Genomic DNA, 24,772 nt, shown 5'->3' on the forward strand with positions numbered 1-24,772 from the left:
TGCCGACATATAAGAGTGTACAGTGAGTGCTTAGTGCGCTGCGGCTCTTTCAGTTGATGCAGGAAAATGAATAAACAGCAGTTTGCATTCTGTACACTTACTGCTGGCGTTCTGCATTTCAGCTCAGTGTCACTGGCATGAACCACGGTGCACTCGTCACTGCCGACAGTAACCGCAGTGTTCTGGTTGAAGCCGAAACCTGTCACCGTCAGCTGAGTGCCGCCTGAGAAAGAAATACATATCAGAAGATAATGGTTATACACTATTCTATTCTAGGGAAAGTGATTCTGCTTTTGATTTTCTGATAAATAACACTTGTACAGACAGGTTTGAGTAAAGTCTGACCTGCCACGCTTCCAGAGAGCGGTGAGAAAGAGGAAACAATGAGCTGGTAGGTGAAGTGGAAGACGTTGCCTCCCGAGGAGCGTGCATCACCCAGAGAGGGGAAGCTCACCAACACGGGGTAAGTACCCGCGCTGGAGCTGCCGAGTCTGCACACCTGAGTGGTCGCTGAAATACCATTGTCAAAATGTGGTTTAACTCCTTCCATTAGATAATAAACAGCGGACTCATTTCAACGACAGGATACAGTATTTACTCCTAAAATCTTCTTTCACTTACCGGTAATCTGTTCAACGTGACACCGGGTCTTTCCCACAAGGATGGAGGCGTTTTCACTACTGAAGTCAGTCCCAGTGACAGTCAATAGAGTCCCCACGCCATTAGATCCTGAAAAGGTAAGTGATATAGAACCCTCACCACCATCGCCATGTTTTACATGTAGCATATGTACACAAAAGCTGACAATTCACTTCATTTTTTCTGTACTTGAAAATGTCGTATTATGTAGTATACTGGTATTGAATGTTTTACACAAAAGAATTGATACCAAAGCCTACACCAGTAGTCTTTTTGTAATGTTTCATTTGAATCATCTTTGTTTAAAAAACGCCAATTAGATATATATTAAAAATCAATCAATAAGCCATAATGCTTCATGTTGAATGAATCAATAACATTTCAGAGACAGGACACCTTGAGATGGGCTGACTCCAGTCACAACTGGAGTCTTGTCCTCAGACCATTTATATCCACAGTCGCCAGAACACTTTGAGGGAATGCCGTTGATGTAAACCTCCACCTGCAAACAGGGAAAATCAGAAAATGTCGAGTTAAGCACCAAGTTTCACGACATAATAAAAGACCCACCGGGCTGGGATAACCACTAACACAGGAGCCTAAGGTTGTGTTTACCCCAGAACATTTTGATTTCCTACATTCTGCTGAATGTCTTTATTTATTCTACGGAAATCACAAAACTCAGGCGCCAAGTGACAAATAGCCCTCTCCCTACACAACCAATGGAATGCTAGCATGCTAGGTCGTCTAGAGACGTAGCCTGTGGGAGAGCACATCGTTATTATCTAATGTGACTTCACTCCAAAGATAATGTGAACGAGTTCGCTCAAATATCGGTCGGGACAATTCTGTCCTCCCCAGATATCGGTATATAAATAACGGATATGTCCCTACCGACAACTTACGCCCTTGCACTTCCAGGTGAAATTACTGCTATAGCCATACAATAGAATATTAGAGGTCTTTAGCTGTCAGTCACTTCAGTACAAAGCAATTATTCAGTAGCATGCAATCATTTGATTCTATCCTGCCTGGAGGCACCTTATGTACAGATGCAGCTGCATAGTGCACCGCTACCAACAGAACCAGGACTTGCTCTGCAGACTTCATGGTAAGACACAACACACTTAACCAGCAGTGACCAAAACACATATTTGATTGACAGATGATGCTGAAACCCCAAACCAGATGTGCCCGAAGCTTTTTGAATCACGGATGTACCTGTGGTTTGGTTTCCTGGACACGGAAGTAATCTCCTGTCAGGCTTCGTGTCAACAGACCTCCCTTTTTCTTCTCAAGAGCAAAAACAACTGCGCTTTGGCCGACGAGCGACGAGCCGACAACCTGCAATGAGAATAAATCAGCGTTCAGAAAAAATGCATATACGTAGATATAAATTAAATTAGAGACACAAAAACTAAACAGAGCAATTCTCACCAATCAGCAAACAACAATGGTCATTGTCAAGATGAGAGCATTTTGAAATGATATCAGAGGGAATATCTGGCTCGCATTATGAGAATGAATTTGAGAATGAAGTTTGGTAGTGAAGAACGTAATTCCACACACATATCTGATGAATATCTGTGTGATATTACTACTACGACTGCTACAGCTACTTCTGCAAATACAATCTTGATTATTTAGGATAACTTGTTAGTAACAAATACATAACATTTTTGGGCAATGCATCGATATTAAAGTAATAACATCGAACAATTTGCATTTAAATAAACGACCAAAGATACAGAGACAAATCTACCAAAATAACAAGATAAGAAGAGTGTGACCTGGATCAGAGGCTGGTCTCCGGGTCTGGTGAGCCACTCGACCCTCCACTTGGGGTCTCTGCAGCTTCCCTGCCTCTTGACGCTGACCTCACCCATCCCCGCGATTCCCTGTAGAGCGTACTTCAGATCCTCCTTGCTGATGTCCACCGACAGACCTGAGAACAAGCACCGGCTGTGTTAACACACCCACCCCTTGCAAAAGCAACTATTACGTATGTCGTAGAAGCAGGCGGTGGTGGGATTCAACTAAGTACATCTACTCAAGGACTGTACTTGGGCACAATTTTGAGGCACTTGTACTTTACTTTCATGCTCTTCTATACCTTCAGCTCGGCCTCCGTAGATCTCCACGTCGAAGGTGCCGTTCAGAGGAGGGGTGGCTCTGTGAGGGCGAGTGATGCTGATGGTGGCTGCTCCGTCCCGGAACTCAGCCGTGTCCTCGCTGCTGTTGGACATCTGTGGAAGTGGAGAGGGAAAAAAGGAGGATTAAAAAGACACAAGTCGATTCTGACATCACATGCTCAAACAGGTATTTCTGTCCAAAATTGTATCCTTGATGTTATTTGTCTTTCTCTGTATGAAGGATCAATATGTGGAACTCATTTTTATAGTGTAATTGTTTGTGTTTTGAGCTTTACGTGTATTCTTCTCTTGTTTAGTGTATTTGTATATCTAAGGCCAGGCATAGAAAACAGCTTAGGCTTTAAGTACTGTGATACAGCATGTAGCACTGCTCCCTGCTATATACTCACACGTATGATAATAATAAACATGACATAAATTAGCTTTGTTAAGAAAACACCTGTTTTTGATGTATAACTTAATCCCACTTAAGTTTTTTTTTAAAATCATTACGCAAACTGCCGAATGAGGTAACGGCGGCTTAACGTCAGATTTAGATGAAACAACTGACACTACACCCTGTAGTCACATTTTTCCATACCAGCCCTTATACACAGTTGTCAGTTAATCTGTAGACGATGACTGAACAGCATGCCGAGGCATGAGACACACACAGGATCACTGTGGCGCCTCTCTGTACTCTTTAAGTCATATCACATGGTCGTGGGCTGTATTCATGAGTCACACTGCTGAAGATGACACCTGGCTTTCCTTGTGTTTGCTGTTTCAGAGAAACACTATCAGGATAAATCCCACTGTTTAGTTCACGCTCGTATCGCCCTTTTTTAGTACACCGGCTTAGAGTTTAGCACAGTTGCATCGCAGCAGAAAGGTTTGACTTCTAGAACTCAAGCATTCTTTTGTGAAACGCAAGCCAGACAGATTTACTCTGACTGCACTGAAGTAGATGGGAAATCCCCATCTTCTCTCATAACGCAGCACATAACGTAAAGAAGTTTGGATCTTAACAGCAATAAAAGCACTTTTTTTCATGCGTGCGTTAGTGACAATTTGGAAAAATACTATTGTCCTGTTCAGGGGAAAATCTTGAGGCTCAAGTGAGGAGGTTGATGTTTTGGGGAGTGTCTGATTAACTGTCATGTGGCTGACCCTTTCTTACTTCACTTCAGCTTCACCCCAAGCACCTGGGTCTAAACATTAAGATGAACGGACAGCACATCTGTGTTTTCCCGCAGTCTACACTGCTGCCCAAAGAACAAATACACAGCACATAAATTCAACATATCCGTTACCTGCAGGAAGCCAACTCCTAGCAGCGGGAAGCCGAAGGCACATTCGACTGGTGTGGCTTTGATCTTGTAGCTGATCTGTGAATCGGTCGACATGTCTTTGGCGACGGCGATCACCTCGAAGGACCGGCCAGAGCTCTCAAAGGGCGGAGGCCTCCTCTTATGGGGAACAGCTGGAAGAAAACAACGCACAGGAATATATTGAATGCAAAGAAACGTATTCACAGTAAGTGTCGTAACAGTGAATATCACTGTTACGACAAAATGTGCAGGAAAGAATACAAGGAATATAATCTGATTGCCCTTCCAAACTTTGACATTCAACCCCAAAACAAAACTGCAATCAAGCTGCGTACCGTTTTCATCATTTATGGCGGGATACTTCCCGATGTGAACGGCGTCCACGTAGAAATCCCCCCCGTCTTTGTAGAGGTAAAACTTCTTCAGATCGTAATTGCTTCCAATGTATTCCGTCTGCAGGGAGCTCTGCAGGTCCATGCATTTGTAACTCCATCTGTCAAGACATAACTATATCTAGAAACCGCAACTTTGCTGAGTAGTTTGCACATAACTGAGAAATTAAAAGTGGCGTTTACTGACTTGTGGCCCTTAGTGAAGGTAGTGCTGATCTTTGCGGTCTCTGTCTGCGTTTTGCCTTGGCTGTCACGGTAAGTGAACTTCATTCCAACTTCATCCTTCAACATCCCCTTGTATGCAAAGCAAAGCTGCATGGGGAAGAGTAGGAAAAAAATAGTAGAGATCAATAACCTTTAGTACATTTATCAACCACTTTCTTGAGTACATTCATTTGTTTTAATTTACAGTATGAATTCTACCCGTCTGTACAATAAATCAAGCAACTGTGTGTTTACCGTGGGATGCTTGTCCAATGAGACCGATCCGTAGCTGCCACCAGACTCTTTGGTGTAAGTGTCCTTGAAGAGGACCTCGGCGTTCTTCAGCGACCACAAGCCGCAGAAAGCAGTGTTTTTCACCGGAGTGCCTTCTTCAGCACTGTTGAACTGGTGGGTACAAGAAAACAGAAACCTGTGAGAACCCCAAATCAGATGCTCTGCAGGGATTCAACGTCCCCGAGCCGATTCAAAGAAGTAAAAGGAGCGCGAAAAATAGGTGAAAAAAAAAGTCATAGGCGTGATCTCAACGTGCGAATGCTTTGTTTTCGCTCTCACTTTGACAAAAACGGACCGTTGATTTGACCCCACTGACCTGAGAGTTGTCACTTTCAAAGTCGTTGAAGTACTTCACATCAGTCCCTTCGGAGGTCAGGACCTCAGCAGGACACTCAGCTTTCATCGTGTCCTCCAGAGCCGACTGCACCTGTTCCCGATGGCACAAGCCGGACGTTAATATTGTTTCTACACAGTACAGGCAACAACCTCAGTCCAAAATCTATTTTGACAAATTGTTTAAGAAATGAAATGAGATCTTATTTAGTCATTATCTCAAGAAGTAATGAGGCTTGTAGACGCTGACAGAGAGACACTCGACAGACCTCAGACTCGTTTGCATTGAAGGCAATGGGCTTGGTGGGGATTCCCCCCCAGAGCAGAGTGAAGGTCTGCATGTTGCTTATCCCCTTTGTAACCTCGGCAGCGGTGACGTTGGTGTCGGAGCCAAAAACTTCCCAGTGAAGAAGTTTGAAATCCCCTGCAGTCAAAAAAAATAAATAGTTTATAGTATTAAGGTCAGCTACACAAATGCATGTGAATGAAGTGTATCAACCACTTTTCTGTCTCTTCATACCTCTGTCAGAATCGAATGTGACCAGGTAGTTCGATCCTTGGCCGTCGACCTGTTTGGTGACCTGGACCGTGTCGGGTTTGATGGTCCAAAGGCTGTTCAAGGATGCCTCCACCACATCAGCCGAGGCCGTAACTGGGATCGGTCCTTAAAAAACAGAAAAAACACGAAGCTTGTGAACAAAACATAACGACTGGACATACTGCCCTGTGGATTTATTAGAGTAGAGCAACAAGTTGCGGGTTTTCCAGTAGTGGCTACCAATGCTAAACATGTATTACTATGGCAAAAGCATAACCCGCCCTACTCTGCCTCTGAGTGGCTAGTGTTTGTTACCATCGTTGGATGGGTCGGTAAGGTTTTGGCATGATGAGTATGATTGGTGAGGGTTGGTAAGAACATCAGGGTAGAGTAGGGCTGGTCATAGCTTTTCGCCACATTGTGTTTCGTAATATCACTGCAGCTGGGATATTCTAAGGTTTTTAACGTGCAAGAAACCAATGCAACAATTTATTTCTCAAAGGAATCAATTGTACAACACATTACCTGTCTTTGCGTCTCCGTAGCCCAGGCTGAAGAAGGTGCTGCCACAAAGATGGCTGGCGCAGCCGCTGCTGACGGTAACCTTCTGGACCTCTTTGACTGCGGTGACATTGCTGGGCCAGGAGTCAAAGGTCACCACCTGGGTAACAGTGAGAGGGAGAGCATGTGAGGTACAGAAGAGAGAAAAGGTGTTTTTGTTGTACCCACAATGGTGCAAGTAATAATGCCAACTGGCTGTACTGTTGTGGCTACAGACATTGGTATCTCTGGCTCCAAAAAAATTGGAAAGCCAGAAACAATCAGAAATAATAAGACCTAACCTGTTTAAAGGGGGATTTTAAAGAACATACAAGTTTATCTCACTTTATTACACAGTAATGACAAAAGGAAACTGAGAAGATGTAAAATACAGTTGATTTATGTTTTATTTCACTGTTAAAATGAATAGTTTGATATTTTGGGAAATATGCTTATTCACAGATCAATACTGCGCTAGCTTAGCATACAGACTGGAGCAGTGACTTCCTTGGATACAGCCAGCTAGCTTTCCCCTCAGTTTTACGGTCTTTATGCTAAGCTAAGCTACCGATCGATCTTCATATCTAACTGGGCATGGAAACATCTAACCGTTCCTTTAAAGGGAAGCTGAGAAGATAACCTTGATGTGCTGTGTTTAACAGAAGCTACAGGTACGTACCTGTTCCTCGTCGAACACGTCATATTTAGCCACGATATTCTGAACCTCATTGACCGCGTCGTCCGTCTGGCTTTTTGTAAAGGGACTCTCCTCTTGGAACAAGGCAACGTTGACACTCGCAGGACCGGCATATTGTTGATGCAGAATTTCCATGTAGTAGCTACAGATAAAAAAAAAGTTTTTAAGTGATGAGACACGATGTGCTCTGAATTAATGATTAGTCGTTTTTTTAAAGAGGTAATAAGAGCCATTAGAATCATGTACTTACTAAAATCCTTGCTTTAGAGGCAGTACTGCAGACTTTTGCGATTCCATTTTTGTGAAATCGTAGACATATCTTGTCTGGTACGCAACTTTCACCTAAAGTTAAAGGGGAGATAAGAATATTTTATCCCAACATAATCTTTGATTGCTTCATAGCAGGATTTCTTTTGATGATAGTAGGTCAAAATAAATAGGTGTGCTTCACCTTGTCTTCTGGGCGGCTGGAGTTGCTGAGGTAGAGCTCACATCGGTCATCACAGTGCAGGTACATGTTGTAGTTGCCGCTGGCCGGTGGGACAAAGAAGCCTCTGGATCGTGCGCTGAAATAAGTGAGTTCCCTCGAATAGACGCGGGGCATGGAGTCGACCCACTCCGTCCAGTATCCAGTCGTGTTCTCATTGTAGCTCTGAATGTCAGTCAGGTATCTGGGATTTGTAGTGTTCCACACCTCCATCTTCAAGCCTCTTCCACCTGGATTTAGAGGAGGTGCATGTGACGAAATGGGAAATAAATGATGGTGCATCAAAGTCAGAGCTCAGCAGATTAATCTATGAGCGAACCAACAGAAAATGAAAATGGGAACAGTTGGATCATCCATTGTCAAGGAAAAAAACACTAAAGATTCACTGATTTCAGCTGCTCCAATGTGTGATTGTGCTGCTGTTCGTTGACATATACGTATGATAGTGAACTGAATATCTCTGGGTTTTTGTTGGTCCGACAAAATGAAACATCTAGAGACACCACTTTCTCTGAAATTATATTGGGTATTTTTCAATATTTTCTGACATTTTATAGACGAAGAACTTAATCCATGAAACTAAGAAATAATCAGCAGGACGTTTGTGTGTGAAACTTAATGTTAGTTGCATCTCTTATTCAACAGATGGGTGTCAAGCTGTGTAGCCATTAGACAGCAGAAATGGCCACACAAGGAACAAGGTATCTTTTTGGCTTCTTTTGCAATTCTTTGCAGAATCCAGGAATCGAGGGCTCTTTTGCACGCTGCATACTTCAAATGAAAACCTTTGAATCACATGAGCGCTGTTCTGAAACTCATCTTACTCTTGAAATTATATAAAAGGTGAGCAGCTAAGTTGACTGAAGTTTATCTTGTTTTAGAAATCAGTGTGTATCAGCTGTTCACATCAGCTCTACAAAAGGTCTTACGTATGATGTATGATCAAAAATATAGTCCCAGTCAGATAACAGGTTATCTGTTCACAGTACTCTGCACATCAAAGCGCTCCATTCTTGATCAACTGTGACAAGAGATGGTGACAATGACATCACCGTCTTCTGTTGTTGAGCAGGACAGAGGACAGAACGTCCTGCTCAACTGGTGTTAATGCTTTGTTCGGACAATGACACGGCACAACGGCGGAGACGAATGTGGGCTTGCGTCACGACCAAAAGACAAACGGAGGAGGCGGGTCCTCACCTGGGTACACTGTCATGTTGTTCATCTCGTGCTTGGCGGTCCTACACGTGATTCTGTCGTCGGACACAGTCTGGATTTCACAAGGCAGGCCTGAAGAAAAAAAAAAATCACGGGAACAGTTAACCGCAAAGTGAAAATATTCTTATCTACTCATATCCTGTGTCACCACCTCATTTATGTACCTTGGTCGCATTGATCCATTTATTCCTTATTACAATTTGATTTCACTTTGTTTGGGATATTTTGTTTCATAATGCACTTTGTAGTTACAAGTTATTTTGTATGCCAATGTTCCAGTGTAAATTAATTACATTTTGCAAATGGTGCTTGGAAGATGATTGACAGGACAGAAACCAGTATCTCTTTTATTTGCAACATAAAATAATCTTTCCCTTTTTTGCATTACTTTAATATTTCTATCTCCCCCGGTCTTGGAGGTTTTTTTTAAGAAAAACAAAAACAAACTCTCTTTGGTCCCAACCAGTTGACATACAGTATGCAACAAGTAGATTGTTTCTTAAAGAGGCTAAAAAGACCCACTCAACCCACTATAGTCGATGGTATTCGGTCTGTTGCATCTCTGAGCTTTCAGAAGATTCTTCTCTCTACATCCCTGCTGTTTTCTTCAGTTTGCCGCACAGTTTCTGTTTGCGGTGAAAAGGATTATCACCATCGCACGACTTGAGGTCCCACCAACGGGTCGGGTTTTGTTTTGGCACAGATGCATCTATGCAACACTTTGCACCGCGTGACAACAATATCAGAAAAGTCGCCATGTTGTTGGAAACCGGCCACAGCTGATTACCTCCAACGAGAACTCGGGCTGGCCGGTCAGTTTGGTCAAAGAAGCGGCCGTAGATGGTCAGCAGGGTTCCGCCCATGACACTGCCCACCGACGGCGAGACTCCTGTCACCTCTGAACAGGAGACACGACACACATTTCACTGTAGTAACAATAAATATGACACAGGAAGTACTTTGTTGTGAACATCTTTGTATGTATCGTACCTGCAAAGGTCTGAAACATGGAGAGCTTGCTCAAAGCTGAAACCCTGAACAGCTTCTTCTCCGATAAACTCCTAACGAAATGAAAGAAATGAATCAATATTCTCACAGTTGTTGGTACAATAAAATTGGTGTTGAGTAAAACGATCAATCGCCAAGAAGTCAAACTTAAGGAGCTGTTTCTATCTCGATATCTGCGCATTTTTTCCTTCAAAGGTTGAATCAAAACCTAGAGGTCTTTCTGAAACCATGAAGGTATTCAAATCTTAGCTGACGTTACAAAGAAAAGACTTTCCGTAACAATGCTTTACCTTCCAAATTCATCATCAAGAATGTAAGTCAAGTTGTGATGCCCTGTTGGAAATAAAACATAATTATTAAAGGACAGTTTATACAGTCTCACAGTGGACCTTTTTTATTTTTTAAGGCGAGATCCAAAATACACATTTATGTGTTTATTTCACTACTTTGTCTGTTTGCATCTGTAGATTTCTTCTAAATTCACCACAAGTTACCATTAGATAATGCATAATTTGCATATTAAAATGCAATAATATTTGCATAATATTTCAGAAAACTTGTAATACAAAAAAATAATTGTCTTAATGTGAGTAATCAGCTGGTGAAGTTTCATGGTGATATCTATCAGTTAATTATTTTTACTCTATTCACCTGTAGTGTCTACAACATGTTTGTAGTTTTATAAAACACATCTGTCGTTTCCTCTGAATTATTTTTTTCTCAGACTCTGATCCACAAATCTCCACTTCAGCAGCTCTTACATACACCAAACTTTACAGATTCCATTCATCTCTATATTCTGAAGGTTTTTAAAGAGGGGTTTGTTCATATATCATTCATAGCCTGATTTATACAACTTTTATTACCAAAAACATGTAAAAAATGGATTGTATTTTATGGCTGTTGACAGTATTTTCTAATTTATGGCGTGATAAAAAGTATTATTATTATATCCATAATTCCCTCTAGAGAAAACCTTTGAGTCTAATATGTCAACAAAATGAAACAAGAATGTTGAACCTGGCTTTATCCAAGGTTCAGGTTTCTGTTCTAGAAATGTATGCAAATTAGCACAGTTAATACGATAATGCCTCATTTGCATATTTAAACATAACATATCAGAAGATGTGGAACACAAAAAATTATTTTCCTAATGTAAAAAAACAACTGGATAAGTTTCATGGCGATATCTATTAGTACAAGTAGTGTCTCCCCTTAAATATGTATTCAGAGCGTCTGTGATCGAGAACAAAACCAGCTTACCGACGTACGTCCCCGTCATCTTGCAGCTCATGGTTCCCCACCAAGAAGACTCGGAGTTCAGTCGTAGGTTATATCTTCAGGAAATATTTGACAAACTTGTAACAGCGTTTAAATTGTTTCTCCCACCACTTTTATTTAACATAACCTCATCCCACAAAAGCCTTCTCGGCTGTGAGACACGCCTAGACTTGAATGTATGTGTTTGTTGTCCATAGAGTAGCAGCCTACATCTACTGCGGACAAACTACTTACAGTTCGTCTGACTCCGGTTTGAGCAGCTCGCATGGCATCCCTCCCATGTAGGCTCTGCAACAAACGAGACCGTAGTCACTGACCGCTCACAAGACGGGTGTCTAGTTTACATTTCAAAGTATAGTTTGAAAAGTTTGAAAGGTAGTTAAGCAGATACACTTCTTTTGTAACTCGTAAAACAAGTGAGTTTTGGTTGGGATCATTTCAACTGTTTTTATTATGTGATTGTGATATTTTAGCATCTACCGGTGGGTCACTCTGCCTTCTTCTATACAACATTAGGCAAGGCAAGTTTATTTGTATAGCACATTTCAACAACAGGGTAATTCAAAGTGCTTCACATAAAACCATTAAAAGCATCAAAACATAAGGCAAAAGAAAAGGAGATTTAAAAACAATTAATAACATTCATTGAAACATTAAAAACAGTCATTAAAACACTAAAAAGCAGCGTAAGAAAATAAAATACAGTAGTAAAATGCAGAAATGCAGGAAATTGATTAATATCCTTGAATCTGGTTCAATTAAAGGCAGCAGCAAACAGAAAAGTCTTCAATCTTGAAGTCTTTCTGTCTTCTTTATGGTGGTATTCATTAACAGGATACCACCATAAAGCTGCCATAAAAATGCTCCTTGTTTAAAAACTCGAGTGCTTGGGTGAGACAAAATGCTTTACTTTTTATTTACATACCTCAGAAACCTGACGTTGAGGCCGTTGGAGCTCTTCTCGGTGTTGCTCCCGTACACATCGGTGAAGGTACGTCCTTGTATTGTCACCAAGCTGCCTGCGGGGGTTTTGGAGGTTTGTTTTAATATAAAGTTGAGTGGATGAACTCATCCTGAGAACTGTAGAAGTAAAGAACTGTGTACCTGGAGGCCCGCTGGTTGGATACAGAGCGGTTATAGTAGGCGTGCGATACCAGACAGACTGAGAAAAGTTGGAATGAAAGAAAACAAAACGTTAGGATCCGAAACATGACTGCAAGGTCAGTCAACCTGACCGTGAAGGGGCTCCCTGTTGCGTCGGCTGCAAACTTACATAGAAGCTGCAATGATATGATTTGAGCGAGCCTCCGCACACGCTGGCATCTGGAATGGGAACGCCGTCCACGCTGACTCGGACCGTGTATTGACCATGCGGCATGGCTCTGTGATGGATGGATGAGTCGTTTTAGATATACATGCATGAAGTATACTCACTTAAAAGCCTCCTTCAGCCTGGACGCTACCTGGTGTTACACGCGATCCGGCTGCCGTGCGTCGAGTCTCTCTCCACATCACAGGGGACTGACAGGGTGTCGGACACCAGGAGCACACGGTTGCCAAAATTGTCATCTTTTGGATTCAGCTGGAACTGTTTCTCCTGGGCAAAACCTGCATACAGGTTCATGTAAAATGTTTTTGTTTGTTTTTTACTGGATAAAGGAGTCAACAAGCAGAGGATATCATAATCCGGAAAACATGTAACATCATGAAAACAGGGGAAATTAGCTCAAGTTTTAGATTAGGAGTTGACTTTTGTCACAGTTCAGAAACAATCTACAACTATAACTACTTCAACCTCATTTCTACAGTTGCATGGTAACATACAATATTAAATGTTCACACTTATAAAGATATTTATTTCAGCATCATCACTGTGGATTTAAACGTCACACATTTAAATGTAACCTGTAGTCTGATTCAGTCTCTTACCGCTTCCGGTAATCATGAGTCTTGTTGCTCCATTCGAGCTGCCTCGATGTGGAGTTACGTAGTCAACGCGTTGGGCACCTGAAATACACATTAAATTATATAATTATATGTATTAATAATAATAATAATAATAATAATACATACCCCGCCTCCCCCCGTTCAGTGTAGTGGGCGAGAGGTGACATGTTAAGGACAAATGTCCGCATATAAAACAAGGCCAACGGAATTTGATGAACTTCCATAAATACGGTACTTTGTGACCGGTTACTTACTGCAGCAGCACCATAAGGCGAGGAGGAGAGCCGCCGGCTTCATCGGGGACTCCATCGTGGAGATTTCCCAGAGATCCCTGCTGCTTCACCCGCAGTGTGCTGTGCTGGTGTTGCCCTTAGTTTAGCTGACATTTAACACCAAAAGTGCTGTTATAGAAAAGTCTGTACAGGTTTCCACGTGAGGCAGAACTGGCCGTATTTCAAGGCTCTTTTGATAAATATATTCAACAATAACATCTGAAGGAAAATTATGGAAAATCCAGATATCACAAAGAGTTATTTAAGTAAAGAAACGGCATATAGATTTGACACAAATACAGGATTATTATAGAATTATAGCCACATTTTGATCAAATAAGCGTTATACTAAAATCTCTAACAATCTCAGTGTGTTGACAAGATTGATATTTTCAAATTAAAATGAGATGTAAAAACGAGTGAAGCCCACCTGTTGAACACGTTGTTACCTGCTGCGTGTATGTGATGCTCAGGTAGACAGATTGAGACAGACACTGACTCTTTATACTGCTGCTCAGGGCGGAGCCTCTCACCTGAGACTGGGAGGAGGAGACTGTAGAGATCCGTTTATCCTCCTATCCATGCAATTAACCACCAGCACGGTCTAAACCTGCTGCTGACATCAAACCAGACACATTTGTTCATTTCCTGTCAGAGGGTAAATCTGGGTCAGCTGGTAGGATGAGTAACAGTGAAGTGAAGCTGCCCAGAAAACGCCCAAAGCGGGTCCGTCAGTGATACAGGTCATAGTGATGGGAAATAATTCAATTCAAATGTATTTGTATAGCACCGCTGGTCGGAAGTGCTTTGTATACAAACAGAACAACAAATAGACAGCAAGAATGTGCGAATAAACAGACATCCATACACAAATACACGTAGCATTACATGTACATACACACACATATATAACAAGTGTACTGTGCAAATATAATGTGTTCATTTCAGGAATGTTGTACCATATGTACCACAAAGTTTATTTGCAGGTCTGTTTGATTGTTTGATTGGTTCATGTTACAGGGTCTGATCCTCCCTCTACAAATCCTGTGTGAAACTTAGAACACAAGCAGTGTTGGCTGTGATCTTTGTAAAAGTGGCCATAATAGTGACAAGACAAAACAAAAAAACGTTGTTCAAGGGTTGGACAAAATAGCAGGAACATGTGACGCTGTACTGTTGATTTGAAATTGGCCATTCTGGTACATTTTGTCACCTTCTGTGCCTTTCGAAATGTCATCATGTAACATGTACAACTTATTTAATTAATCAATTCATTTACATGTGACTATAGGAATTAATTACATCCTTTGAAAAATCAATCAGAATACATGTCTCCATTCAAAGAAAAAACAAGAAAAACATTGGTCTATCTCTACCGCAATTTCTTAAATTAGGTTTAAAGCAGTGAGTCGTGATACATGGAGATGTGTTGGCTGCAGAGGTTAAACACAATCCCAATGATATAGAATTATTCATTAAGAAGTTTAACTGTGTCAGTAGAGTCTGATTGAGAATCTTGTGTCTATAAAGTTATGACGCTCTGCAGCTTAGGAATGATTACAGACAATTTCAACACATCATTTTGCAACAACCGCGGAGCACAGCTACAGCATACAAGATATCAATGTATTATTAGTTCATGGTGACATGCTGAACAGACAGAAATCAAACTCTTGCTGCAATGTCAGAGTTAATCATCAGCAGCTTCTATCATTGTCTGTGCTGTTTTCACTTGAATCCCCATTTCCTTCAACACTCCTACAGAGCATAGCGTTACATCACTTCCTGTATGAACAAACCCTAACCCCTCCAAAAACCAGCTCGGGGTGAATAGTCTCTCCGTTTTTATCCAACTGACATTTGTTTTCAGGTGTGTAATGAGTATCGCAGGCTCTCAGAGGTGCTAATGTGGCTTAAAAGGGCCTTTTATTATAACAGCTGTGGAGAGCTGAGGTTCTGAAAGGCTTTGGATCCATTAAAAACATAACTTCTTGCGTTTGATGCATACTCAAACAGAATGACATCAGGGAGCAAACAAAGACACCCTGATTATCTGATGAGTGACAGAGACTTATTTGGGAGGACAACTTTAGCAGCCTCATGTGGTAGTGAGAGAGAACTGTTTGGGTTATTGAAAAGTAGGGGAATTAAATATTTATTAGCTCAAAATGATGTCTTCTATTGTCAGTAAACCATCCCTCTTCTCACCGCATGTTTACATAAAGATGGCCTGGAGCTTTGCAGTATTGCTGAGTGCGTTACAGATGTTGGAGGAGGCCTTCATTGCTGCTGGTAAAGGTGCCTTTAGTTACTGGTGACCATCACCTTACTGTGTCCTCAGGCCTATGACAAGCATTAATGTGTGTGATAAATATGTTATATCTTATATTTTCTATCTCTGTGTTGCATATGCCTGATGTTTATTTGATTTATTTTCTCTGTCTCTTTCTTCTGTTATTTTTCTTTGAAATGTGAAGCAGTTTCCCAGTAATGAAATGTGCTCTATAGATAATTAGTTCTATCTATAGGAATATTTGTTGCATAAGGAAGAGGAGGTGGAGTGTCGCAAATGTTTAATTTACATCATCTCCCAATACTGACAGGTGCCTCTGGGTTAGAAAGAATTGTTGTGCTTTCTCACAGCGGAGGCCTTTGTGTTAAGAAGATAATGGCAGCGCTGCCATTCTTTGTATTCTTTTGCTTAAACCATCAATCATGTTCGACAAGAAGAGGAACAATGTACCTGCTCCTGGAGGGCAACTTCTGTTCAAAAGTTATGCCTGCCAAAAATATGTTTTTTGTTTTGTTTTCCAACAGCGTCATTCAAAAGAAAAATCCTCAATATTGTATTATTATATTGCATAATATAAAATCTAGATTATTATTACAAGACAAACATATTACATTTGGATAGGGGGCTTACTTTGACCACTTACAGTACAGGATCAGAGAAGTAAAAGGACTGTGGATTAGTGAGACTTTACTATGCAGTGGTGGTCAGGCAAACAGATGATCACTTACTTATGTTATAAAATATAGAAACTACCAAGGGATTCTGGCTTAAAAGCTTTAGTACAAAAAAAGTACAAAAAAAGTACAAAAATCCCATTTTATGACTAGTGAAGCATTTACAGGATGTGAGAACATCTTTGGCTGTTTATTTTGGGGTTAACTTGAGGATCTCTGCTGTAACAGACAGCCAGATGTTCCAAAGAAAGACACAGCGGCCAAAACAAATACAAATATTAAAAGGAAAATCTATGAGTGGTGTAGAATTCAACTACGCACAACATTTTAAGTTTTGTACAGATTAAACAGACAAAATATAGGTGTTAAATTGTGAGCTTCTCATGTACCATAAAATCATAAAGTTATTTTTTCAATTTAAAAATGTTGGATTTTAAAAAATGTAAGCAAATTACTATAATTTTGTAGAAACTTCAACCTCATCATTTTAGGAAGACTTGTTATGATGAGTGAGGATGAGACTGATTAGTGTTGAGTCATGTATTGCATCTTGCATACTAAATAGTCTGGTAGTACAAGTGTTGGAACGCTCAGGTAGTATGCAATGATATATAGTATGTCCAATGCAGTTTGCCAAAAGTACCAGGATGTTCTACTGCAGTATGCAAGCCAGCACGCTTTTCTGGCTATTCTGACCCACAATCCTTTGCCCAGCAGATATATGAGCAGGAGGGTGAAAGTTCAAGATGCCATGTTATGAAGAAGTAGTGTGTCACAATTGAATGCGTACTGCGTGCAACAGTACGTACTTTGTAAGAGCATCTGCACTAAAATTTGGAACGCAGTATTTATGCATTTTAATTATCATGGAAACTTTCGTCAGAGGATGTGGCCGAAGATCAAATATGACAATTAACTTATCCGCTAATGAATAAAGCGGTTTGAATATGGGGAAAGTAAAAATTGACTTTGGGCGAGTAGATTTGTGACCCACGTGGCCGACTGAAAACAACACATGATGGTTGAACCCTGAAGCCTCCTGTATGCGGACACAAACACCAGCTCTCACACCGCCTACGCACCAAACTAAAAATAGTCGAAAAAGTATGATAACCCCGTCACTGTCAGTATTCTCTAAAGTCTGCACGCTGATATGACAAATTCTTTCCATGAAGTTAGGAAACTTGAAAAGAAAAAAAAGTTCTAGATATGTTGTCCGGTGAGTTCAGACGGTGATGTAAGACGTGTGATCATGAACTTCCTCTGAGTGATACTAAAGAAAACACATTTACTGAAAAGGCAAATTGCACAACGGCAGAAGCATGAGCTCAGTGCACGAGGTGTGTTTGACCACGGCGAAATGTTTTGTCTCTAAGAAGAAATTTTTAAATGATGCAACAAATAAGCTCTCTGTAATAATAATAATAATGATATGAGTAGTTCACAAACAAATGTCTTCTTACGTAACGCCCTGAAGAACTAAAGAGCCTCATAAGTATGAGAGGCAGACACTGACATTTCTGGCATACCATCTACGGTCTATTTTAAAACATAATAGTTACCATGTGGTAGGTTGAGAAACAAACTAATGGGGACAAAAAGTCAGCATTTTTTGGGGAGGTTTGAACAAAGACATCAAGTCAAACAGGTCTTCAGCTGCATCAAAGAATGTCAGGACCCCCAATGACTAAAAATAGGCATGACTTTATTTGTTTTATTTTATTTTTATCCAAAACTGCTGCATAACAAACTAAAATCAATATGAAAACACACGATACAAAATAAAAATAAAAATAACACTTCAGCGTCGCTCACAATGAGAACAAACATCAGTTTTGGATTTGAATTGTGAGTAAAAAAAAAAAAAAAAAAAGTCTAGACGGTGAACCATTCACAAGGTAGCATGTTGAGCTAGAAACGCTCGGATTCTCTGCAGCAGCTCTTTCTTCACGCTGTCCGGGACGAGTGCTGCATCGGAGGGAGAAGGAGCAGTAACACACATTATGATCACTACACTGACGTTGTTGACTGCATTATAAAGGCATGTCTGCTTATCCATTTCAGTAAAATGCAGTTCAGAACAACAGCACCATGAATCACAGCCACTAAATGACTCATAGATTACCACAGTCTCAACAATGTGCTGTTTATGTTTACAGCGGAGCGTTTGTTCTGTGAAGCTCGGATTGAAAGACATTGGCATGCTGTGTTAGTACGTGATAATGATCTCAGCAACTATTGTGTAATTGTAAAAAAAAAAAAAAAAAAGATTAATAAAATAAAATACTTAGATATACATATTACATAGTTTTTAACTGACGCACTGTTCTAATCAACTGTCACTGAGTATTAAGAAACTCGTGTTCAGAATCATGCCAGATGCAAACTAGCAAGATGTGGATCCAATAGCAGTTTATAAAGGACCAAGGACATTATTTATTTATTTATAAAATCTTTTTAAATGTAGAGTTTGAACATTGAAATACAAATAGTAGTTAAATAGAACCATCAGTACTTTAACCTCTTTAAATCTCCAGTTATCCCAAATGTCCCCCTCATATAGTAGCTGTAATTAGCTTTAAGGTTAGGTATTTTAAGTTTAGGTTTTACATTTGCAGGTTTTTTAAGTTTAGATTTTGGTTTTGAAATTAAGCTTTTTTCTTTTTTTTTAATTTAAGTTAATTTTTTCAGTTAAGTTTAACTAAGTTTTTTTCAAGTTTAAGTTTTAAGTTTGAGTTTTAGATGATCAAAGTCCATTTTCCTCGCAGTATTGTATAAATGTTCTGCATCCACTTGTTGTTTAAAGCATCATGTATCATCTTTACAAAAGCTGAAATATTCCATATTTCTTATGGCTGCACCAAATGGAAATATCTTGCATTTGTTTATGGTGACTGTATTAAGTACCTTATATTCTTAAATGTTTCACTTACTTTAAAGTCCACGTTCATAATTGTATCGTATTCTAGTTGTTATAACGTGACATCTCATTGACTGTCTCTCTGTGTGGGATGAATACAACTTATCACATCTATACGTGATGTTATGAGCATTTAAAATAAAGTTCTGTGGCTTTAACCACAGTTTGACTGTGCAGCAGGAGTTTTTATACACCACCCCACATTAAGCTCATTAACAGAACTCATCCTGGTTATTATCTCTGTACTTATTCTACCCCCTGCTGTTGTGTTTGCATTTAAAGATCCGTACCTCTGCCTTTTGGTGTTACTTCTGTGACCAGGTCCTCCACTGTGACGTGCTCCAGACCCTTTTCTTTGATCACATCTGCACAAAACAACCGATCAGTAACGCCAGGTTCACAGAAGCCCCGTTACACACAGAGATACTCGCACAACAAACCTTTGCAGTGTGCTTTCAGCTGATCCTTCCATCCGCACTCCACCAGCTTTGCCCTGAGCAATTCCTTCAAGCTGCGGACACACATTTGTATTCAGTTGACATGAATGACAAACCGCTGTCTCTAAAAACAATTCCACGACCACAAATCACTGAAGAGCTCGACTCACCGCTCCCGTTCCCCCATTTCTATCAGCTTCTGGTTAATTGCAGCCCTCATCTGGGAGTCTTTGCTCATGATCTGTTTAAAACACACACACACACACACACACACACACACACACACACACACACACACACACACACACACACACACACACACACACACACACACAGTAGACGTTTCCGATTGGATTCAACGATTTCAGGAGAACGTAGCTACTAAAAAAAATGTTTTAATTTGCTCGCTATTAGGTAGACGTTACCTTTTTTTTTTGTCGAGATGGATCAGCTGGGGGAACACACGGTTCCTTCACATAAACGTACCGTCTAAACACGTTAAAAGCGTAAAGGTTCTGCTTTGGCGGCGCTAAATTCGCCACAAACCGACAACGTCATTGGTAAAAAAAATAAACTTTTCATGTATTGAACTTTATCTCCGCACGAATGCGTCTTCGTTGGGACGACTAAATGTATTAAAACATGTAATGAAAACGCTTTGAGAGAAAATACAAGAACTCAACCTCCCATGAGCGCACGAGCTCATGTCCGCTGTACAAATGTCTCCGGGTGCGCATACAACAGGAAACGTGTGACTTCCACAGCATCTTCTTGCTTCCCACCAACTTGTGGACAAGCCTGTCACATTTACAAAGACATGGCTGCGTCGAATTATACCTTGAAGGTCAACAGAGAGCTGTTGGACCCCAGCTTTGAAAGTTACAGGTTATCTCTGGACGCCATACCAACGTACTGCGTTGAGCTGGATGCTGGTGAGAGAAACTAACTTGCAGTACAGTTAGCAAGAGTGCTAGCCTAGCACTGATACCCCACTGAAAGCTCTAATTCATCACACCTGGCACAGCTGTAAGCTAACATGAGTAACGGGCTGAGTTGTTTTTAATTAGCATCTTGCTATAATTGAAAACGTGCTTTTGTTATGCCAGGTAATGACGCTGAAAGCTGCTCTAGCTGTAGCCCAGTGGCTAAAGGTCCCCAGTTAAGCTATACTTTAAGTCAGGGGTGGACAAACTTTTTAAAATTGTGGGCCATAAATAGAAAATAAATGAGGAGTCACGGGCTAAACAATAGTCACTGCGTAGTTTTCAGCCAGTGGCAAAAAAGTGAGAAAAAAAATCCAGTGGTTCTGGACCAGAAAACCCCACGTGATAGAAAATGAAATGGGGGTAAATCTGTAAATAAGTCAAATTAAAACAGGCCAAATACCTGTATTCCTTTTTGGGCCATTTGAACAGATTATAATGCAAATGTGAGTCTAATATTATGTAATGTATTGGTTTCTGTGCCACGGGGTTAAGCCAGAGATAGTTATTAAGATATTTGAAAAAGAAAAGGGTTAAAAACAATCAACGGGCCGTGGTTGGACCGGGTGCCATAGTTGGGCCACCCCAGATTTAGGGGGCCCCTAACAAAAGGAGTAACTTAACATCATTATTTGTATTCACTGCAGATTATAGTGATGAAAACAATGTTTGCATAGTATACAAACACAACTTCATCTATGTAGCTGTTTACTGAAAGCATTGCTAGTCAGTGAGGAATTTCTATTGTCTACAATGTGGGAAATTTCCTTTAGGTTCACTGCACAGCATTAAAAACAGCACAAGATAAGGAAATGCAGTTGGGAAATCTACTTAGAAAACAGCGAGGAGCCTGTGGAAAGATTTAGTTTGTGGAGGAGGCAGAGGAGGCTATGCATCAACTATTTTAATTGCATTTGGCAGGAATGATTTGCTTTTACTCGTCTACAACGTGTGAAGAGCCAAAAATATATAAAACACACAAAATACCAAAGTGAAAAAGGTCTAAGCTCAGTCAGGACATGAAAGTAAAGGTACAAGTAGACAATGAAAGAATGCTTTTTTGCATTAATTTGGCCACAGCAGCAGACATGCATTTCTATGGGTCCTAATACAATGTAGGAACAAACACGTTTTTGGACATGCTTCTCTTATTATGCTTCTTTTTTTCTGTTTTTAATTAGTCGTATTTAGTCACATACAGAAATGATCAGCAAAGCCAGTGTCACAATCTGCCACCTATTAGTCATAACCCTAGTGTTGACTAACTCTGAGATTAATAGCATGTTGATACAGAGGTCCACTGTGTCTCCTTAATGTGGAACAGGAGTTTTATTAATCTCACTCGTACGTTATTGAAAAAGTTCAAAAGTGCTGCCTCATTTTAATGCCTTGTTTAACATTTCTGCTTCCCCGCCTCTCCTGCAGCTGTGGAGGAAGTGAAGCTGAAGGACACTCACTACACCCTGGAACACATGCGTGCTTTTGGCATGTACAACTACCTCCACCTGGACCCGTGGTATGAAGACAGCGTTTTGTTTGTAGACTGCAAAGGACGGGTTCTCGGCCTCACCGTCACCTTGGTAAGCTTCTAACTCCTCCTGCTTTTTCTGGCGAGTCCTTGTTCCTGGTAGATATTTACGTTTGTGTTCATCGTTATCTCGTCCCCCCCCCCACACTGACTGTGAGGCTAATTCCTGTGTGTTTACTGCTCATGTCAAATAAAGTGGTTGTGATTCTGATGTTGTGACAGCTGAATTGCTGGTGGACTTTAATGCACCTGACACACCAGCAGGTGGTGACCAAATACCTGTGTAATAGCAGCATCAGCCCACGATGCATTTCTGATGTGATCTCAGGAGAAAATCGTGTTTGAAAAATGTTTTACAAGCTGTTCTCTTGTTTTAAGATGCTCAATTAGAGACAATTGGATCGGCAGTGAGAGTCTCAGTATTCAAGGGAAAGTTTTTATTCCGTCTTCTGTCCGTCGTATGAATCGGCACGGAAGCTAAAGTTTTGGATGAGTCCTTGTGTGATTACGTAATTGACTTAAAGTAACAACCCAGGTCCGTTACCGAAAGCCAAGATCTTAAGACGATGAGCAAAATCAGCCCAGAGACCTTTTCAGCAGAGACTTCTTTTATGTCCAAGACATCATTGGCTATGATTAGAGATAATTGGTGGCCTGAATGCTGATCATCAGGCTGTAATCCTGTGAGACAGTATTTCTGGCTTTCAGTGGCATCATTAAATCACCCTTTTATGAAAATGTGTTTCTCACATTCTAATTACAATCATCACATGGTAATTATCGTCCCTGACGAGCCTTTTCTTGCGCACATTTGCACACAGTTGGTCCACGCTGAAAATGGTCTCAAAGGTGCGTCGTGCATTAGGTATCAATATAATACGCAGTGTCACGCTCCATGGCAACAACGGGGCAGCCGCTGCACACTCCTTATGAAACGCTGTTAGTTCACGCAAGGAGTAATTGATCCTCATGCGGTGGCATATCTATCTATCACTAATGAGCATCTGAATTACATGTGAGGCGAGTCACATGGGCGGGCCACATGACAGTTCCGTCTCTCTTTGATGAGTTACACGTTGTTTTTATGTCAGTCAGCTCTAATGTTCAGGATATTGTCACGTGGCTCTTGAGCAGGAAGAATATTATGGAAATCCTGTTTTGCTGTGTGTCTTTATATCGGAGGGTAATTGCAGAATGTTGTTGTGGGATGAAAATGCCCCGTTCAGCATTAAGCAGTGACCTTTGTGTTTCTCTGTAGTTCACAGCTTTGATTGAGTGTGTGTGTGTGTTTCAGTCTTTGTGAGTCATCACTGCGCTGCTTAAAGAATGCAATTCGATAGTTCAGTAGCAGTGAGAACAGGCGTGTCACCCATTTTACATTATTCAACCATTTTTTTTCCTCATTTTAGGGACAAAATGGATTTTGTTTGCGATGCTTTTCTCCACCGCTAGTGCTGAAACAATTACTCAATTATATGGCTACTTTTTCAAGCAAAAAAAGGCAACATCTTTCATTCTGATTCCCTCTTCTCAAATGAGAAGATCTGCTGATGTTCTTTGTCATATATGACAGTAAATGAATGGGTTTTGGACTGTTGGTCTAACAAAACAAAGATTTTGCATTTGACAAATTTGAATGTTCACTATTTAATGACATTTTATACACCAAAGGAATCATTTTATATTTGTAATGTAATATTTAATCAGTGTGTTGTGAATCCAGGACACGGCCCTGGGGAAGCCCAGAGAGGTCTACCGTTTAACCGCTGACTCCAGCCAGAGCGAGCATCGTCTCTGTGCGTCCCTCAGCCTCACCTCCGCGACCTGGGCGGCTCTCTCCGACGGCGCCGGCCGACTCTACCTCCTCCGCACCGGCAAGAGGGGAGACAGCTCCCATACCAAGTGGGAAGTAAGTACAACTGCTGTTTTTACTGCTTCAAGTAATACACAAAGATACGTTCTAACTTCTCTGTTTTCCATAATGTAGACATTTGCGTTAGGATATAAAGTGTATCAGTTGCAATGTTATCTAGCATTCAATGTCAATATATTAATCAAGTTGTATTTATATACAGTAGCACCTTTGAAACTAATCAAATGCCATTCAAAGTGCTTTACAAATGACTGACCAGACGAAAATGGAGATAAGATGAAGAGAGTAATGCACACTAAATTAAGTTAAGAAAAATAAATGAATTCAAATAAATAAATTAGTGAAATAATATACAAAATAAAATTTGTATGTATAAATACTAAAACCATAGCATGAAAAGATAAAGTCAGGCGTAATAAGAAGCAATAGTGATAAAAACCATAAAATGATAATGTGAGAGTAAAGGGGAGTAGCTAATCATTACCCTTTACTGGCCTCTACTGGTGAATGAGTGGAAGTGCAGCAACAAAGACTGAACGCGCTGCAAGCTGTATGTTAAGAGGAAATATGTCACCATGCACTACTGTAACAACAAAGCTGCTTTGGCTCAACACCACCATGTGTTAGTATGTGTTCATCTTGTAATGTCACTTGAGTCCAGGCTTGAATGTCTGGACAGTGAGTGTCCAAAGCCAGATAGTCACGGCTGCACAATATATCCGTTTATTATCGTCAGTGTGAAGTCAACCTG

At 40.6% G+C, this 24,772-nt stretch overlaps 3 protein-coding genes across 3 annotated transcripts in view; 1 reads left to right on the top strand and 2 right to left on the bottom strand.

Annotated features, from left to right (window-relative positions):
* Positions 1 to 13,338, bottom strand: part of pkhd1l1.1 (PKHD1 like 1, tandem duplicate 1) — a 40,720-nt gene extending 27,382 nt beyond the window's left edge. Inside the window, exons 1-30 of the mRNA XM_068710924.1 lie at positions 13,296 to 13,338; positions 13,024 to 13,101; positions 12,558 to 12,702; positions 12,368 to 12,476; positions 12,199 to 12,256; positions 12,020 to 12,113; positions 11,329 to 11,382; positions 11,077 to 11,150; positions 10,104 to 10,146; positions 9,796 to 9,866; positions 9,593 to 9,703; positions 8,788 to 8,877; positions 7,552 to 7,817; positions 7,351 to 7,442; positions 7,083 to 7,242; positions 6,389 to 6,524; positions 5,846 to 5,989; positions 5,595 to 5,749; positions 5,309 to 5,419; positions 4,954 to 5,103; positions 4,682 to 4,806; positions 4,438 to 4,595; positions 4,085 to 4,254; positions 2,753 to 2,885; positions 2,430 to 2,584; positions 1,861 to 1,983; positions 1,036 to 1,141; positions 622 to 729; positions 346 to 510; positions 102 to 223 (exon numbers count right to left, since the gene is read on the bottom strand). Of these exons, the coding sequence (XP_068567025.1) occupies positions 102 to 223; positions 346 to 510; positions 622 to 729; positions 1,036 to 1,141; positions 1,861 to 1,983; positions 2,430 to 2,584; positions 2,753 to 2,885; positions 4,085 to 4,254; positions 4,438 to 4,595; positions 4,682 to 4,806; positions 4,954 to 5,103; positions 5,309 to 5,419; positions 5,595 to 5,749; positions 5,846 to 5,989; positions 6,389 to 6,524; positions 7,083 to 7,242; positions 7,351 to 7,442; positions 7,552 to 7,817; positions 8,788 to 8,877; positions 9,593 to 9,703; positions 9,796 to 9,866; positions 10,104 to 10,146; positions 11,077 to 11,150; positions 11,329 to 11,382; positions 12,020 to 12,113; positions 12,199 to 12,256; positions 12,368 to 12,476; positions 12,558 to 12,702; positions 13,024 to 13,101; positions 13,296 to 13,338 (3,549 nt within the window). The remainder of the gene's footprint in view (positions 1 to 101; positions 224 to 345; positions 511 to 621; positions 730 to 1,035; positions 1,142 to 1,860; positions 1,984 to 2,429; positions 2,585 to 2,752; positions 2,886 to 4,084; positions 4,255 to 4,437; positions 4,596 to 4,681; positions 4,807 to 4,953; positions 5,104 to 5,308; positions 5,420 to 5,594; positions 5,750 to 5,845; positions 5,990 to 6,388; positions 6,525 to 7,082; positions 7,243 to 7,350; positions 7,443 to 7,551; positions 7,818 to 8,787; positions 8,878 to 9,592; positions 9,704 to 9,795; positions 9,867 to 10,103; positions 10,147 to 11,076; positions 11,151 to 11,328; positions 11,383 to 12,019; positions 12,114 to 12,198; positions 12,257 to 12,367; positions 12,477 to 12,557; positions 12,703 to 13,023; positions 13,102 to 13,295) is intronic.
* A 4,625-nt stretch (positions 13,339 to 17,963) lies between these two features.
* eny2 (ENY2 transcription and export complex 2 subunit) lies at positions 17,964 to 20,168 on the bottom strand. The gene is made up of 5 exons (XM_068710927.1): positions 20,063 to 20,168; positions 19,808 to 19,878; positions 19,641 to 19,711; positions 19,491 to 19,565; positions 17,964 to 18,248 (listed from the first exon to the last, which is right to left on the bottom strand). The coding sequence occupies exons 2-5, from the start codon at positions 19,873 to 19,875 to the stop codon at positions 18,172 to 18,174; spliced, it is 291 nt and encodes a 96-aa protein (XP_068567028.1). The 5' UTR covers positions 19,876 to 19,878; positions 20,063 to 20,168; the 3' UTR covers positions 17,964 to 18,171.
* Positions 20,169 to 20,426: 258 nt separating this feature from the next.
* The window catches only part of nudcd1 (NudC domain containing 1), a 41,462-nt gene continuing 37,116 nt past the window's right edge, over positions 20,427 to 24,772 (top strand). Inside the window, exons 1-3 of the mRNA XM_068710926.1 lie at positions 20,427 to 20,569; positions 22,046 to 22,200; positions 23,872 to 24,057. Coding sequence (XP_068567027.1) covers positions 20,455 to 20,569; positions 22,046 to 22,200; positions 23,872 to 24,057 — 456 coding nt within the window. The 5' untranslated portion in view covers positions 20,427 to 20,454. The remainder of the gene's footprint in view (positions 20,570 to 22,045; positions 22,201 to 23,871; positions 24,058 to 24,772) is intronic.

The sequence above is a fragment of the Cebidichthys violaceus genome, unplaced genomic scaffold (assembly GCF_023349555.1).
Source record: "Cebidichthys violaceus isolate CVI_PGR_0920_01 unplaced genomic scaffold, fCebVio1.0.p SCAF_16, whole genome shotgun sequence".
Taxonomy (NCBI): Eukaryota; Metazoa; Chordata; class Actinopteri; order Perciformes; family Stichaeidae; genus Cebidichthys; species Cebidichthys violaceus.

What these genes read in the sequence shown, in the direction of transcription:
- eny2 (XM_068710927.1), bottom strand. Translation starts at nt 19,875, where the DNA reads ATGAGCAAAGACTCCCAGATGAGGGCTGCAATTAACCAGAAGCTGATA. An exon ending in GCTGAAAGCACACTGCAAAG is followed by an intron (nt 19,566 to 19,640) that starts GTTTGTTGTGCG and finishes TGTTTTGTGCAG; the next exon opens with ATGTGATCAAAGAAAAGGGT. An exon ending in AGTAACACCAAAAGGCAGAG is followed by an intron (nt 18,249 to 19,490) that starts GTACGGATCTTT and finishes CCTCCGATGCAG; the next exon opens with CACTCGTCCCGGACAGCGTG.